Source organism: Trichosurus vulpecula, chromosome 4, assembly GCF_011100635.1.
Source record: "Trichosurus vulpecula isolate mTriVul1 chromosome 4, mTriVul1.pri, whole genome shotgun sequence".
In the NCBI taxonomy this organism is placed as follows: domain Eukaryota; kingdom Metazoa; phylum Chordata; class Mammalia; order Diprotodontia; family Phalangeridae; genus Trichosurus; species Trichosurus vulpecula.
The window spans coordinates 98,070,412-98,089,504 of record NC_050576.1 but is presented as its reverse complement, the minus strand read 5'-3'; the positions used below and the strand labels follow the sequence as shown (position 1 = coordinate 98,089,504).

Here is a 19,093-nt window from a genome sequence, read left to right as displayed (position 1 = left end):
ATCCCTTATGACAAAGATTTAAAAAAGAAAAAAAAGGAGAGAAGAAAAAAAATTAGCAAAACTGATCAGCATAGAAACAAAATCTGGCATATAAGCAACATTGCATTTATGTGGACCCCTTCACCTTGGCAAAACAGTAGAGGGAGGTGCTTTCTCATGTCTCGTGTTTGGAGCCAAGCTAGTTCTTTGTAATTCTGCAGCATTTACTTTCATTGTTTTATTTTTTTTTCCATTAACAATGTTATATTCATTGTGTATATTGTTTTCTTGGTTCTACTTACTTCACTCTCATCAATTTATGTAAGTCTTTCCATGCTTCTCTATATTCATCAGATTTACTTCTTACAGAACAGTAATATTATATTATATTACATTCATGTATCACAATTAGCCATTCCCTACTCAATGGACTCTACTTTGTTTTCATTTATTTATTTGCAAAAACCAAAAGGCTGCTATAATATTTTGTTGTATTTGGAGTCTTTCTTTTTATCATCCTCTTGGGAATGCTTTGGTGTACACACCAGGCAGTGGAATCTCTGGGTCAAAAGATATGAACATTTTAATCACCTTATTTTCATTATTCCAAATTATTTTGCAGAAGGGTTGTACTAATCCGTAGTACTTTCAACAATGCATTAACGTATCCATCTTTATACTATCCCTTCAACACTGACTATTCCCACCTTTTGTGTGGGAATAGGCGTGAGGTAAATTCTTGGGGTGTTCTGATTTATAGTTTGCTTTTTAGCTACTAGAACAAGATTTCACACAATTAATAGTTTTTAATTCTTTTGAGAATTATTTGTTCACATCCTTTAACCACAACCAGGTTCTATTTTTAAGCTGCAGAACCTATTTTATAAAATTTGTTCAGAAAAGCAGGGCTGTGGACGCAACTGGAGCAGCGGCGACATGTCATAGTGACTTTGCAGTCAGGACACAGTTTGAATCTCAGCTGCACTACTTAATACGTCTGTGAACTGAGGCAAGTTACTTCATCTATTCTGGGGTTTGTATTTCTTACATAAAAAATCAAAGTATTGGACCAGATGATTTATAAGATTCCTTCCAGGCCTAAATACTATATTCAAGAATATTTGATCACAAGTAGAATCAAACTAAAATTTGAAGACCTCTGAAATTGATTCTCATTGGCATTTCATATTATATCTTTTCTTTACCTGTCTTACCAATGAGTCAAGACAAAAAAAAGGACTGGATCTTTAGGTCACGTCATTCCTAACTATAAATTAAAGGTTCTAAGCTAATTTCCTTCATAAATAAGTAAAAGCTTCATTTATTAACCATTGGGATTTTGTGATCTATAAAACTTGGAGCACCTCCAACGTGAGAACTTCATAAACAACCCCTCACAAAAGTTATCTGATTTAAACCAAGTTGGTTGCCTAGGGTCTTCTAACTTTTTCCATAACTGCCAACTCACAGCATTTTGTTCTTCCTTCTAATGCATTTATTACACCTCACATATAGCTTTTTAATAACTCTTCACCCTTTACAAAGAAGAGGTATATCTTGATTTTACTTTAATGAAATTGTTATTGATATTTATTTAATGATTGATGGGTTTTGATATTATCATTAATGATTCTCTAACAATATTAACTAAAGAGTACATGTTAAATCAAGTCACATCAACAAGCATTTGTTAAGCACTTACAAAGTGCCAGATACTATACTAAGGGCTGAGCATAGAAAGAAAGATAAAAACAACTCCTGCTCTTAAGGAGCTCACAAACCAATGGGGGAAACAGCATGCAAATAACTATGTACATATATGTAGGCTACATCGCATGAAGGGAATAAACATTTACATAGTGCCAACTAAATGTCAAGCACCGTGCTAAACTAAATAATCCGGAAAAGACTTCCTGCAGAAAGTAGGATTTTAGCTGAGACTTGAAGAAAGCCATGGAAAGGAGGAGGCAGAGACAAGGAGGAAGAGTGTTTCAAGCATGGAGGACAGCCAGTGAAAAGGCACAGACTGGGGAGATAAAGTATCTTGTGAGAGGAGAACAAAGTCACTGGACTGTAGAGTATATGGGCAGGGGCTTAAGTACACAAAGAACTTATAGTATTAATATGAACTTACATTAACTTTAATATGACAAAGAACCACGAAATAATTTTTCAAGTCTGTGGCTACAAAAAAGCTTTATTATAAATCTGAAAATAAACTGAGACTCAGAAAGATTAACAGCAAAGGTAGTATCAGAGACAGGAGTCAAATCCAGGTCTCCTGACTCTCAAGCTTAGTATTCTTTCCCCTATACCCGGATGTCACACGCTGATTTGCATGGTAATTTTCTACTAATTAGAAAAATCTAACCCTTATCCATTTGGAATAAAGAGCTAAATCAACAAGTTTACTATATTTGCAGGCATTTAGAAATGATTAAAAACCAATTAGCTGATACAAAAGAATTAGGTCAGGAGGTTTTTAAAAACTTTTTGGACAAAACCTAAGGTATCTATTTAGAATGATATGAAACCTTTCAGAGTTTGTTATAATTTAATAGTAGAACCCAACTTTTCTCACTAGTACCATGTCATTTATGAACCACTATTAAAAATATTCCTAATTTTCAGGTACTTAAAATAACAATAAATTGTTCCAAAGGAAGTCAATAACAATTAAATGATGAGGCTGATAAAAGCTATGAGACAGACTTAGTAATTACTATAAACATCTTTTTTTAAGTAACTGAATACTTTGCTTTGCAGTTTGTTGATTGTCCTTTCTTCTTGAAGAGGAGTGTGACATCAAGGAGGTGATGCCATGACACGCAAGTGAAGTGGATTTAAGTGAAGGAAGGCTGTGTAAAGTCACCAGCAGTTTATAAGCAAATTAAAGCAATACTATGAGTCATACATGAAATTAGCACCCATAATTTCCTTCTCTTTAATCACATGTGAAAACATGCAGAAATAAGACTCTCATAATAAACCCAATATACAACTTTTACTGTAATTTAGAAATTTAGCTCTGACATTCCCAAATTCAAGTAAACCTTAATAAATATCAAGGATATCTATAAAGCATTATAATCAAGCTCTGTCCATTATCTTGAAACCTAGATGGAGACTGAATGTCTTTAAGTTAGGGAAGTAGTTATAGTGGTGGCATTTATCCTCCTTATAAATCAAAGTATCATTTCTCTTTCTGAATGTTTTACATTTTCCCCTAACAGTTTCTATACAAAGGTAACTTTAACATGATACTAAATACAAAATATATAGGATCTGAGTACAAAAATAAATCAAAGCACTGTGCGTGTGCGTTCTAATAATACAGTCCTCTACCAACATTCTATTTCCATACCTCATTTGACATAGTGGTGACTTTGGACCTCAAAGGCTTTTGCCAGTGAATGAATGACTTCCTTTAAATCACAGCTACAAATCTACCTCCTATGAGAAGCTTTTTCCCACTCCCTTAATGCTAGTGCTTTCCCTCTGAGATTACCTCCTATTTAGCGCCCCCTCCCCCCCCCACACACCCCTCTTCCTCATACATAGCTGTATCGTATATGGGGCAGCTAGGTGGTGCAGTGGATAGGGTAGAGGGCCTGGACTCAGAAAGATCTGAGTTCAAATCCCATCTCAGATACCTATTAGCTATGTGACCCTGGGCAAATAACTTAACCCCTGTTTGCCTCAGTCTGCTCCTCTGTAAAATGTGGATAATAATAACATATACCTCCCAGTGATGATGTACGAACCAAATGTAAGAACAATTATAAAGTGCTTAGCATGGTGCCTGGCACATCATAAGTATTATATAACCACTGGCTATTATCAGAGTTATTATCATATACATATACAGATATCTGGATCGATCTATCTCTTTTGTTTGTACATAGTTGTCTGCCTGTAGTCTCTATCAGACCGTGAGTTTCTTGAGGGCAGAGACTGTTTTTCCTTTCCCTAGTCCTAAGCATAGTGCCTTACACATGGCAAATGCTTAATAAATGCTTATTGATCGAGGAAGCCCTATTGTCATGTCATAAGGTGGCATGGGGTTAAGAAACAAAAAGTTAGACATGGCTGGCCCTTCGAGGCCCTTTCTAGCTCTCTATGATCCTATTAGTCAGGAAGAAACCTCCCCAAATCCTGACTCTGATATTAACTAACTATATGGCAATGGAAAAGCCACTTTAAAAACTCTGAGCCTTGATTTCCTCATCTGCTGGATGGGGATAAAAATACCAATTCACAAAGATGCTGTGACAATCAAATGAGACCACAGGATCACAGATTTAGAGCTGCAAGGTACCCTGGAGATCTTCATGCCTTCATTTCATAGAGAAGAAACTGAAAAACAGAGAAGTTATTTGCTCAAGATCACCGAGGTGGTCAGTGAAAGTTCCAAGAGTCAAGTCCAGGTTCTCTGACCAAAGAGCCATAACCAGAGATAAGATAGAGCTAGATATAGAAAGAGTACTTTGCTAACTTTAAGGTGCTCTATAAAAATCAATTTGGGATACCTAGGTGGCAGATAGAGCACCAGGCCTGAAGTCGGGAAGACCTGAGTTCAAATCCAGCCTCATAGACTTAGTAGCTGTGTGACCCTATTTGCCTCTTTTTCCTAATCTGTAAAATGAGCTAGTGAAAAAAATGGCAAACCATCCCAGTATTTTTGGCAAGAAAACCCTAAATGGGGTCCTTCAGAGCAGGACACAACTGAACAACAACAACCGCAGCACAAATGTTAGTTATTGTTTATTATTCTGGATCTTGATGATATCAGCACAATATCATCTACAAAGAGAAACATCTAGAGTGCCTCGTCATCTCTAAGGGATTCCTCTTCTGTTCAGACCTTACCGAAAGAAATTTTGTGCAGAACAACGATAATTCATAGGATCATAAATCTATTTCTATAAAAGGAAAGGACTTCAGAGGACATCTAGTTCAATATTCTCATTTTACAGGAAGAACCAGAAGCCCAAGAAGAATAAGTGGCCAAGGTAACATAGATAGGACGTATTAGGTGCAAGATCCAAATCTAGATCTTCTGACACCAATGCTGCTATTTTTTGCATACAGTTTCCTGTTTCTCCATCCCTCACTTGATAATAGTCAGAAGGCTCCTGAAAGGAATTATCCTTGTGGTTGTATTTATCAAGGAATCATATATGAGCTTAAAATATGCATAAGACACTAGATAGAACAGGAGCGGCATAAAGGCTGTATTTGGCTCTAATATATCAAAAGCTTCTTGTTTATAATTAACAAATATTAATGTGGTGAAATCTTGTACTCTCAAACTTTTGGTCAATTGTATGATTATATGATGTGGTCTGCTATAGGGAATCCTTTATGCAAGTAGTTAAAAGGCATTTGTTTTTTTTTTGTTTTTTTTTTTCATTTATGTGCCAGCTGTTATTTTGCAATGGAAGAATATTTTGATCTAGTGTATTTATATCATTTTCTGTTTGGCAGAAAAAACAAAATGCAATGAACTTTTAAAATCAATAGAAGCCTAGAATCTTACAACAATCACCAACATGCCTGTAAAGTGACTATGTTTCGTCCCAAAACATATTATTCCCTAATTAGGTTTCTTAAGAAACATTACCTTATACAACATACATCTTTTTTTAAAATAGGTCATAGTTAAATGGAAGGATTCTAAAAGTTATCAGTGCTTGGTCAACTGCTCCCTCCAAGGTTATCGACAACCTCTTAAATGCTAAATCCAATTGTCTTTCCTCTCTCTTTTCTTGACCTTTTCAACTTTAGACCCTTTTGACCACCTCCTGGATACTCCCTCCTCTCCCTTGGCTTTCATGGCTCTCATGGCCCAGCCACTTAACTGTTGCTTCTCAATCTCCTTTGTAGGATCATTGTCAATGTCATGCTCTTCTAATAATCGCAAAAGACTCTAACACGGGTACTTTGTGTACACACACACACGTACATATAATATACATGAATGAATTCATACACATATCATATACACATATGAATGAATTTATACTTGCATATATATCATATAGACATGTTAATAAACTTATAATACACATATATATGCAAACACATATAACACAAAGTTAAACTCATTATTTTCCTCTCCCCTTCTCTCCAAACTTTTCTCTTTCTATTGGGGTCATCACCACTCTAGTCACCCAGGTTCCAAATCCAGAAAACTTCTTTAACTCTTTACTCTCATTGCCCACCCTCGTGCTTCTACCACCTCCCCCCACCAGTATCTAATCAGTTGTCTACTTCTACAATATCAATTTTCTCACCTCCATTCCTTTTTTCTCATCACATGGCCATTACTCATTATTACCTCCTATGTGCACCCACACATACATGAGTTAATGAGTTCTGTTTTAAAAATGCTGAGTTTGAAATATCTATGTGTCATCCAATTCAAGATATCCTAAAGGCAGTTAGTGATAAGGTACTGGAGGCCAGGGAAGACATTAGGCCTTGATATAAATATATAAATATATATATATGTGTGTGTGTGTGTGTGTGTGTGTGTGTGTGTGTGTGTGTGTGTGTGTATCTAAAATTACGTATGTATATATGCGTATACATATTTTAGATGTGTATCTAGGAATCACATGTAGAGAGATAATAACTGAACACACAGGAATTAATGAGATCACCAAGTAAGACAGGAGAGAAGGAAAAGGAGAAAAGAGCACAGAACTAGGCTTGGGAACATTCACATTAGCTGGCATGACCTGGATAAAGATCCATCAAAGGACACTGAGAAGGAGCTTTAGACAGGTAACAGGAGAACCTGAAGCGAGCAATGTCATTAAAACTTAGAGAAGAGTTAACATCCAGGAGAAGGTGGCAATCAACTTTGTCCAGTGCAGCAAACAGGTCAAGAAGGATGAGGATTAAGAAAAGGTCACTAAATTTGACAATTAGGAGAGCACTGATACCTCTGGTGAGTAGTTTCAGTTGAATGGTGAAACTGGAAGCAACACTGCAGAATATTTAGAACAGAGTGACAGTATAGGAATTGAGGCACCTGACATACAAAGTTTTCTCAAGGCATTCAGCAAAGAGGGGGAGGAGAGATAAAGAATGATAGAACCAAGTGAAGGTTTGTTTTTTTTTTTTTCAAAGATGTGGGAGAAACATGGAATATGTCTGTAGGCAGCAGAGAAGGAACCAGTAGACAGAGAGAGACTGAAGTTAAAAGTGGAGATGATAGTGGGGGCAATGTGCTGCAAAATACAGGAGAAGTTGGGATTGATGGTATATGTAGAGTGGTTTCCCTTGGCAAGAAAAAGCGCCACCTCTCCCTGTGAGATGGAGTGAAAGAGACAGTAAGGGATGATGTCCTAGTGATGTGAAATGAGAAGGAGGCTAGAGGAGCTCTTGATTAATGGCCTCAATTTTTTTTAAGCAAAGTATGAAGAGAGGACCTCAGCTGAGAGGGAAGTGGATACCATGGGAGACTTGATGCAGAATTAAAAGGTTCTGTTGTAAGTTGGATAGTAAATCAATTATAGAAGTATTAAAAGATTTCCTTGTTGCAATGAGAGACTAGTTGAGATTACATAATATAAATTTGTAGTAAAATGTTCTTATTCACTGATGACATCATCAAGATTACATCGAACCCTAAAATACTATATTGAAATTCTCATTAATGTCAGAGATTAATCACCCACACCTGAAAACAAATTGGATTTTTTTAAAATGGTCTTTAGACCATGTCATTCAGCTGGTTGAGAAGTCCATCAAATTAGAGGGTGTGTGTGTGTGTGTGTGTGTGTTGTATTGTACATGACTAATATTACGTCCAGGAATCGAGGAAATGACACTTGAAAAACTGTGAGGTGAGGTGATTTCAATGATCCAAAGAGGCTGCTTAAACTAAAGCCCATACTCTTAACAGCAACATTTTCCTAGTATCATGGGACCACAAATCATGACATAAGGCGATCTCAGAAGATGAGGGAAACAAGAGTTTATGAAGTGTCTACTACATGCTAAGCATTGTGCTAAGTGAGATGAGAATAGTTGAAATGATAACTCAAAAGACCATTAGTGGAAAGATACAGAATAAGCTCAAGTAGGCTGCAACATGTTGCCAAAAAAGATTTAAATGGAAGAAATAATGTAAATGATATGAGGATATACATGACCAAAAAAAGGACTAGAACAATCACATAATGAGAATGACAAAAAAAAAAAAAAAAAGACAGTCAGCCAAGGCAATACCTTAATGTCCTGAGAGACAAGAAAAGTAAGAAGTTGGCTTCCCCTCTATCAATAAATACCTAATGGAAGACTTATTTAGGAAGAAAAACATGCAGAGGAACTATAAAGCAAGAGAAGGCATAAATGGGCTGCACTCTACAGCAAGAGCAATAGCATGCATACCAAAGAAATTGGGGTTCTATCAAAGTACCAGCATGCCATTCATATTTTTTCAACATTCCAAATTAAATATAATGTGTTCCTTTGTGAGAAAATAAGATTCCCAACTATTCCAAAAAAGCTAGACTTTAATTATCTTTAAATTTTAATATTTATTCTGAATTCACCAACCATAAAAAGGGTATTTGCATATACATAATAAAATGGAGAAAAGGACTGCATGTGAAACTGAAGATCTATTTTGTATAGCTTGTTTTCCTTTTTAAGTATATATAAAGTCCAACCCGGAGCTTTCAACGTTTATATTTCAATTCTTATTTCCGTGTAATAAGATTATATTAATATACAAAAATGTTCTTACCTGCACCTTTTTTAAAGCCACTGGTACTGCATCCAAGAGACAGGCTGCTCTATAAACTTCACTGAACTGTCCACGGCCAATCTTCTTTTCTATCCGAAAGTTGGCTAATGTATTATAGCCCATATCAGGTCGTAAGGCCTTCTGTAATTGTTTTTAAAAAGTGGAAAAAGGAAAATTCAATGATATAGCCTCACATAACATATCATCAAAGTGATATATCCTGATTCAAAGGATATAAAACAATTGTATCCCATATAACATTGAAAATTTATAGGTTACCTAATCCAATATTCTATTAAATGCAGGAATTCCCTCTATGAGATCCTTGATAAATTACCTTGAAGCTCTTACATGAACATCTCTAGTGACAGTTGACTACTGCACAAGGAAGGTACTATTTCATCTTTGGATAGTTCTACTTGATATTTCATCCTTATACTCAACTACTCAAAAATCTCTAATCTCACTGATTCAGAAGTTCCCTTCAAATATACTGATCATTACCCATCCATGCCTACCCATCCTGTATATCTCTTGTCCATATTTTCCAAAAAGCTTGATACAGGTTAACTCTAGATTCTCCAGGCTTCCTTTGCTCTCCTCCCAACATCACTAAACGCACAAGTAGAACACTCTGGTTGTCCACCTGTCATTCTTTGCTTTTGTCACATGATCGACCCATCTTTTCCTGAAATAAAATTCTTTGATAATTTCCTTTACTCCTATTCTTCTTCAAAGTTCTTTTTGCTTATCTGTTACAGCTAACGACACAAGAACCACTCCACTGACCTCCATGTGATAGCAGAGTTTTTCTGAGGCAGTGCTGTTCTATGTCTTGTTTCCATATAGCAATACCAGTAAACACAGTGACTTACTCTTGAAAAAATGAGTCTTTGTTTTCTTGGGAAGTTTGGCATCAGTAAAAGAGATTTATAATTTCCTCAAAACAACCTAGTCTATTTTCCTTTTCAACTCTGGACCTAGTTAACTGTCTATCTGTTCTGTCTGTCATCATGCTGGACAATCTCTATAGGAAGCCTATCCAAAAACATGTTAAAATCTAGACCATAGTCATTAATCATAAACTTAATTTTTCTTGTGTAGATGAATTGGCCAAATTCTTCCAATGATTATAGATCTAAATAATAATAATAGCTAATAACAGTTAACATTTACATAGCACCTACTGTGTGCCAGGCACTGTGCTAAGTGCTTTACAAATATTTTCTTATTTGATCTTCACAACAATCCTGGATGGCATGTGCTTTTATCCCTATTTTGCAGATGAGGAAAATGAGGCCAGCAGATGTTAAAGGACTTGTCCAGGGTCACACAGCTATTAAGTATCTGAGGCTGGATTTGAACTCGGGTCCTCCTGACACTAGGCCCAGCACTCTATCCACTTTGCCACTCACTTGCCCCAAAGAGGTTCTTCAGTGTCTTGGGGCTTGATATAATCTGCCATATCATTACCTAAAAAACAGAAGCATCTGGAGGATGTCACCATTTACAGAGAATCCTTTCCTGACCTAGACTCTGCATTGTATCTCTGCCAAGTGCTGATATCTTTAGAGAATAAATAGCTCCCTGTTTTGAGGAGCTGCTAGGTGCCACTGTGGATAGAGTACCAGCCCTGGAGTCAGGAGGACTAAAGTTCCAATCCAGTCTCAGATACTTATTAGCTGTGTGACACTGAATAAGTCACTTAACCCTGTTTGGCTCAGTTCCCTCTTCTGCAAAATGAGCTGGAGAAGGAAATGGCAAATCCCTCTAGTACCTCTGCCAAGAAAACCCCAAATGGGGTCACAAAGGGTCAAAAACTATTCTAAACAACTGAACAACAAATACCTTGTTTTATACCTTACCTGATGTTTATCAGATGGTCACTAAATCTATTATTAGGTCTTTCAAAGCCTTTGAAATTCTTGATTACAGAAAGGAGAATCTATATTATAAAAGAGCCTGTAAGAAAGTATTTTGTTCCAATTCAAAAACTTTTTCCTAATCAATAAGAAAATACCATCAAGGGACCTTATTTTTTCTATATCTTTCAGTTAATTTTGAGATGGTAAAGTTGTGGTCTACAACTGAATAATCTTTGCAAAAGCTTGCTTGTACCTTCCAAAACTCATATATATTTGGTTATTTTTCATGTCTTTGTTCTCTCTAGTTACATTTACATCCCTCTATAAGCATCTTTTTTAAAATATTTTTTTAAATTTATTTAACATATTTAGTTTTCAGCATTGATTTTCACAAGAGTTTGAATTACAAATTTTCTTCCCATTTCTACCCTCCCCCCCCCCACTCCAAGATGACGTATATTCTGGTTGCCCTGTTCCCCAGTCAGCCCTCCCTTCTGTCACCCCACTCCCCTCCCATCCCCTGTTCCCTTCCTTTCTTGTAGGGCAAGATAAATTTCTACACCTCATTGCCTGTGTATCTTATTTTCTAGTTGGATGCAAAAACTTTTTTTTGTTTGTTTTTGAACATCTGTTTTTAAAACTTTGAGTTCCAAATTCTCTCCCCTCTTCCCTTCCCACCCACCCTCCCTAGGAAGTCAAGCAATTCAACATAGGCCACATGTGTATCATTATGTATAACCCTTCCACAATACTCATGTTGTGAAAGACTAACTATATTTTGCTCCTTCCCAACCCATCCCCCTTTACTGAATTTTCTCCCTTGACCCTGTCCCCTTTCCAAAGTGTTTGTTTTTGATTACTTCCACCCCCATCTGCCCTCCCCTCCATCAACCCCCCCCCCCATTTTTTTAATCTTCTTCCCTCTTCTTTCTTGTGGGGTAAGATACCCAATTGAGTATCTATGGTATTCCCTCCTCAGGCCAAATTTGATGAGAGCAAGATTCACTCATTCCCCCCTCACCTGCCCTCTCCCCTCCTCCCACAGAACTGCTTCCTCTTGCCACCTTTATGCGAGATAATCTACCCCATTCTATCTCTCCCTATCTCCCTCTCTGAATATATTCCTCTCTCATCCCTTAATTTGATTTTATTTCTTTTAGATATCTTCCCTTCATCTTCAACTCACCCTGTGTCTGCTCTCTCTCTTTATATATCTATACACATACATATATACATACATGCACAATCACTTATTATATATATATATACATAAACATATATATATGCATATTCCTTTCAGCTACTATGATATTGAGGTCTCATGAATCATACACATCATCTTTCTATGTAGGAATGTAAACAAAACAGTTCAACTTTAGTAAGTCCCTTATGATTTCTCTTTCTTGTTTACCTTTTCATGCTTCTCTTGATTCTTGTGTTTGAAAGTCAAATTTTCTATTCAGCTCTGGTCTTTTCACTGAGAAAGCTTGAAAGTCCTCTATTTTATTGAAAATCCATATTTTGCCTTGGAGCATGATACTCAGTTTTGATGGGTAGGTGATTCTAGGTTTTAATCCTAGCTCCACTGACCTCCGGAATATCGTATTCCAAGCCCTTCGATTTCTTAATGTAGAAGCTGCCAGATCTTAGGTTATTCAGATTATGTTTCCACAATACTCAAATTGTTTCTTTCTGGCTGCTTGCAGTATTTTCTTCTTGATCTGGCAGCTCTGGAATTTGGCGACAATATTCCTAGGAGATTTCTTTTTGGGATCTATTTGAGGAGGCGATCGGCGGATTCTTTCAATTTCTATTTTGCCCTGTGGCTCTAGAATATCAGGGCAGTTCTCCTTGATAATTTCTTGAAAGATGATATCTAGGCTCTTTTTTTGATCATGGCTTTCAGGTAGTCCAATAATTTTTAAATTATCTCTCCTGGATCTACTTTCCAGGTCAGTGGTTTTTCCAATGAGATATTTTACATTGTCTTCCATTTTTTCATTCCTTTGGTTCTGTTTTATAATATCTTGATTTCTCATAAAGTCACTAGCTTCCACTTGCTCCAGTCTAATTTTTAAGGTAGTATTTCCTTCAGTGGTCCATTGGACCTCCTTTTCCATTTGGCTAATTCTGCCTTTCAAGGCACTCTTCTCCTCATTGGCTTTTTGGAGCTCTTTTGCCATTTGAGTTAGTCTGTTTTTTAAGGTGATGTTTTCTTCAGTGTATTTTTCAGTATTTTTTGGGGTCTCCTTTAGCAAGTCATTGACTTGTTTTTCATGATTTTCTCGCATCCTTCTCATTTCTCTTCCCAATTTTTCCTCTACTTCTCTAACTTGCTTTTCCAAATCCTTTTTGAGCTCTTCCATGGCTTGGGACCAGTTCATGTTTTTCTTGGAGGCTTTTGGTGTAGGCTCTTGCACTTTGTTGACTTCTTTAGGCTGTATGTTTTGGTCTTCTTTGTCACCAATGAAAGAATCCAAAGTCTGAGACTGAATCTGGGTGTGTTTTCGCTGCCTGGCCATATTCCCAACCAACTAACTTGACCCTTGAGTTTTTCAGCAGGGTATGACTGCTTGTAGACTAAAGGGTTCTATGTTCCACGTTTGGGGGAGGATTAGCCAGCTCTGCCACACCAGCACTACTCCTTCCCCAAGAACCCCCAAGCCGGACTGGGCTTAGATCTTCAGCAGGCTGTGCACTCCTGCTCTGATCTGCCACTTAATTCCTCCCACTAGGTGGGCCTGGGGCCAGAAGCAACAGCAGCTGTAGCTGCCCCACCTCCGCTGCCCCGGGGAGGTGGCCGAACTGTGAACTCCTTCCACTCCCGCAGCTTTTCCCACTAACCTTCTCTGTTGTCTTTGGTGTTTGTGGGGTGAGAAGTCTGGTAACTGCTGTAGCTCACTGATTCAGGGAGCTAGGACCCGCTCTGCTCCTGGTCTGGTTGGTCCGAGCAGCTCACTCTGGGCTCTGCTCTGCTCCCAGCTCCCAGCTCTGTGTGGGATAGACCTCACCCAGAGACCATCAAGGCTGTCCTGGGATGGAGCTCTCCTTCCCTCTGCTGTTTTGTGGGTTCTGCAGTTCTAGAATTGGTTCAGAGCCATTTTTTATAGGTTTTTGGAGGGACTTGGCAGGGAGCTCACTGCTTTCCAGCTGCCATCTTGGCTCTGCCCCCGGAAGTCCCTCCCTCTATTAGCATCTTACAAACTCTGATGTCAAAGTTCAAATGTTGTGATTCTGCTATCCCTGATGGAGGAAATTTATGAAGTAATCTTTGCAAATATTTTCCATTTTTTCTCCGTTTGTAGTCCTCTTTCCATTTTTATCCTTGAATGCCCTTGGAATGACTTTGATTAGTGAATTACTTCGGTCCAATTCAATAAACATTTATTAAGAGTCTTCTATGTGCCAGGCATTGTGCTAAGTGCTAGGGATACAAAAAAGGCAAAAGGTACCTCCTGTCTTCAAGGGGCTTACAATCCGTAGCAGCAAGAACCCTAGCCTACCCAGGATGGCCTGCTAGCACAAGTTCTTTAATCTGCTTTTCTAGAAAAGACTGTTCAAAAAGAGGTTAACAATCCTACTTTTAATTACATCAACTAGTTCAGTAGGGGAGGTGGAGGGGGGGCCACTGAACATAGGGCTACTCAGAGTCTCAACCAGGGAATCAAAAAATCCCCCCAAATGAACCCCCAAAGCAAAATACCAACTCAGAGTAAATACACATTTCTCAGAACCAAAAGGCATCACAACCCTCCTGTCTCAGTGCCTAATTAGAAATTAGCAAAAGCTATAAAAGCCTTCCTACAAGTAAACTTCTCCTAAGCAAGCTTCCATTAATGGGATCCACGTGAGGCCTATTAATGGGTATAATGCAATTAACATTACGCAATCTAATGGGGGAAAGACAACACATACACAAATATATACAAAGCAAGCCATATATACTATTAAAAAGGGAGTAATTAACAAAGGGAAGGCACTGGAATTAAGAAGGATTGGGGAAGGCTTCCTGTAGGAGATGGGATTTTGGTTGGGCCTTAATGGAAGCCAGGGAGGTCAGTAGTCTGAATGGAGAAGGGAAAGAATTCTACACATTGGGGATGGCCAGAAAAAATGCCTGGAGCTGAGACAGAGTATCTTGTTCATGGAATAGCCAAGACATCAGTGTCACTGAACCATAAAGTAATTATTAGTAAGGTGTAAACACTGGGTCTGGAGTCAGGAAGATCTGAGTTCAAATCTGGCCTCAGACACTAGCTGTATGACCGTAGACAAGTCACTTAGCCCTTATTTGCCTCAGTTCCTCATCTGCAAAAAATGGGGTCACACTAGAGAAGGAAATGGCAAACTGCCTCCATATATTTTCCAAGAAAACCCCACAGACAATGTTCATGAGGTTACGTAGAGTCTGACGCAACTAAATCACTGAACAATAATAGTAACAACAAAAAAGGTGTATGATAGGAAGGGGCTGGGTTATGAAGGGCTTTGAATGCCAAACACAGCATTTTTAATTTGTTACTGGAGGCAACAGGAAGCACTGAAGTTTACTGAGTAGGGGAATAACATGTTCAGACATGAATTTTATGAAAATCACTTTAGTGGCTGAATGGAGAATGAACTGGAGTAAAGAAGAGACTCAAGACAGGCAGACCCACCAGCCTACTGGCAGGTCAGGGAAGAAAGGGAAGCATATTCAGGAAAATATCGCAAAGGTGAAATCGACAGGCCTCTGTAAGAGCTTGGAAATGGGGGCTGGGGTATAAGAGATAGTGAGGTATCCTGGATGACTCCCTAGGTTGTGAGCCTGAGGGACTAGGAGGATGGTGTTACTTTCTACAGTAATGGGAAAGGTAAAAATAATATCTTTCAACATACTGAGTTTCAGATGTCCACTGGATATCCAGTGCAAGATGTCAGAAAAGCAGTTGGAGATGTGAGACTAGAGGTCAACAGAGAAATTGGGGAAGAAAAGGTAGATTTGAGAATCATCAGCATAGAGATGGTAAATCCATGGGAGCTAATGAGATCACCAAGTATAGAGGGAGAACAGAAAAGGATCCAGGACAGAACCAGTTAGGCAGCCTGATCTGTGGAGATGGATCAAGCAAAGGAAACAGAAGGAGCAGTCAGATAAGTAGAAGGAAAACTAGGAGAAAGTAGTGTTCCAAAAACCTAGATAAAAGAGAGTATCAAGGAGGAGAAAGTGACCAACAATGTCAAAGGCTGCAGAGAGGTCAAGGAGAATGCAGATTGAGAAAGGGCCATTGGATTTAGCAATTAAGAAATCATTAGTAACTTTAGAGACAGCAGTTTCAGTGGAATGATAAGGTTGAAAGACATATTTTAAGGGGTGAAGAAGAGAGTGAAAGTAGAGAAAGTGGAGGCACCATTGTAGCTGCCTTTTCAAGGAGTTCAGCCACAAACGGGTAGAAGATAACCAGGATAACAATTAACAGGAATGGAAAGATAGAGTGAGGGTTTTTTTTTTTCCAGGATGGGCAAGAAATGAGCATGTTTGTAGGCAGTAGGAAAGGAGCCAGCAGAGGGAGACAGAAAATAAATGACAGAGTGAGCATGACAAAGGAGGCAATCTGTTGGAGGGAACAGGATAGAATGAGACCGCTTGTGCTGGTAGGAAAGGGGTTAACTTCAGTAAAGAGTAAGGCCATCCTGTGATATGAGACAGTGGTGAAGGAAGGAATAATGGCAGAAGGCATTGGAGATAAGGAGAGTTGAAGAGGGAGTTCATGGTAAATGGCCTCAATTTTTTTTCTGTAAAATATGAGGCAAGGTTCTCAGCCTCAAGAGTGAGGGGAGGGTGAATCATGGGCATTTTGAGGATGGATGAAAAGGCTCAGAAGAGCCATTGTGGAGAGTGGTATAGTGAGTTGATAAAGGAAATACTATAGGATTGCCTAGCAGCAGTGAGGACCCAGTTAAAATTGTGTAACATAAATTTACAGGGGGCCCAGTCAGAACAGATGCATGACTTTCTCCCTTTGTTCAACAGCACATGTGTAGGAATAAAGGCAATGAATGGTGGCAGTGATTCAAGGCTGAGGCTTGGCTGGGAAAATTGGTAATTTAAGGGGGTAGGGATTCAAGAGAGGAGGACAGTATAGAGTTAAATTGGTTCACCAAGGAGTCATTTTCTTTAGACTTGCTCTACCCTCTCTGCTTTATGAGATGATATTGCTCATTATCATCATTCAACCTTGTTAAAATATAAGGTTAGCTTCTGTTAGTCTTAGTGTCCTCAACTGTAATAATAATAGCTTCTATCTCCCAGGGTAGGAGATAATACTTGTAAAACTATATACAAACCTTAAAGCACTATATGTAGTCAGAACAGGAGTAGAAGTAATAGTAAAAATTGTTTCATTCTTTGTATTTATATACCCTATACCTAGCATATCACACCTAGAACATAGTAGGCATTTAAGCCTTTAGCTTCTTGGTTGATTCTTTAAAAGATTTTACAGAATACCTTATAGTTTAACATCCAGTGTTACCTTTTGCAGCTATCTCTATCGATTTGGCAAGTGAGATGTTCTCTGATTAAAGTATTCTTTGACCTCTTTTGGTCTCCTTCATGTAGCAATTAACTTAGATTATTTTAATTTCTGGATGAACTTATTATAGTCAGTATTGATGTCATTTTTATCCATTTCCCACTTTTTATTTTTAATAACTTGTTAAAATAGTCCCAGCTTAAATCTTCTTAAATGTATATCTTTTTCTCATTCATATTCTTTCTGGTTTTTCACAAATTCTGGTCTGCTGTGATGATCTGACTATACAGCAGTTGATGCATGGCTAAGTCTCATATCAATAAGCTAAAATGCAATCAGTTTCATTCTTGGATGTATTGCTTGGCCGTTGCCATATCCAGTGCCTACCAATTCTTTTTCTTTTTTTGGAAAAACAAGAGTATTTATGATATAGAGCCATACGTCTGCAGCCTTTCCAATGTTTCTTTTCCCACCACTGCATTTAAATCATCAAGTATCAGACACAGTATATGCTGATTTGATTTGGAGACTGTTGTCAAGGTCCACACAGACATTCTCTACTTCATGCTCTGCAACCAAAGTCAGCTCATAAGTGCAATTATTTTGGTCTTTTTTGTAAATTCTTATCACTAGTAATGTTATATGTACAATTCTTCTTCATATTTAACTGACATCTGCTTCCCTATAAATTCTATTCATTAGTTCCATTTCTATTGTATGGAAGTACAATACATAATTCAAATTAGTCTTCAGCATGGAATATCCCTCTAATCTTCTCTTTTAACAGAACAAACACTCCCAGTTTTTTTTTCAACCATTCCATATATTATCTGATTTCCAAATCTTTAATTATCCGAATCACACACTTCTGGATATGATCAATTTTTGCAGTGTCCTTCCTAAAATGTCACACTGAGAACTAAACCCAATATAAAAGATAAAAAAAATAAAAATATAATCTGATCAGTACCTAGAATATTTGGACTTTTTCTTATCTTGATCTGGACATTAACCCTTGACTAATATACCCTATGGTTGCATGTATTTCATTAGTAACCATGCCACAGCATTGGCCCAGATTAAGTTTGTAGTCAACTGAAATTCCTAGATCTTTTATCACATTCTAATGTGAATTTGATGGCTTCCCTAGCCTAAACTTATGTAGATGAAATTTTGAATTAAAGTGTAAGAGTTTATATTTGTCCTCATTAAATCATGTCTTTTAAATTTGTGCCTATTGCTCCCAACTTAATGAAACACTTGGGGAGGGGGAGGGTTTCAAATCCAATACAAATATCAAGAGTATTGGTCAAAAGTAATTATTATTTATTACTTCTTTAATGGTTTTCTTCCTTTGAGAGTTAAAAGTATAGGAAAATAATAAAAATTTTTTCCTTGAAAATGAATGTAAGTACAAAAAAATCTGAAAAATGTAACTAAGTATGTAATTCAAGTATCCCTGAATATTAATTCAAATTTATGTAAAAAAAAAATCAGGTCACCATTAATGATGGCTTGAATTGTAGAATTTTAATCTCAGAGCCAGCATTTTGTTATGTCTTATACATTGTTGTTATTGCTGTTTAATCATTCGGTTGTGTCCTACTTTTAATGACCCTATGGACCATAACACACTAATACTGCCCATGGGGGTTTTCTTGGAAAAGATACTGGAGTGGTTTGCCATTTCCTCCTCCAGTGAACTGAAGCAAACAGAAGTTAAGTGACTCACCCAGGGTCACACAGCAAGTAACTGTATGAAGCTGAATTTGGACTCGGGTCTTTCTGACTCCAGGCCTAACACTCTATCCACTGAGTCACCTACCTCCATCCACTGAGCCATTATTAAGCATATAAGCAGCTACTTAATACTTGTTGAATTCAACTGCTAATCATAAGAAAAGGGTGAAGTATGATTTCATTTGGCATCAGAGATATATAAATCTGATGCTTTCTAACAACTATTGAAATAC

The 19,093-nt window shown here is 37.6% G+C and overlaps 1 protein-coding gene across 3 annotated transcripts in view; it reads right to left on the bottom strand.

The window, feature by feature from the left end:
* The window catches only part of NEK7 (NIMA related kinase 7), a 200,820-nt gene that overhangs the window by 80,538 nt on the left and 101,189 nt on the right, over positions 1-19,093 (bottom strand). For all 3 annotated transcript variants that reach the window (XM_036756145.1, XM_036756146.1, XM_036756147.1), the window contains one exon: positions 8,741-8,881. In XM_036756145.1, the coding sequence (XP_036612040.1) occupies positions 8,741-8,881 (141 nt within the window). The remainder of the gene's footprint in view (positions 1-8,740; positions 8,882-19,093) is intronic.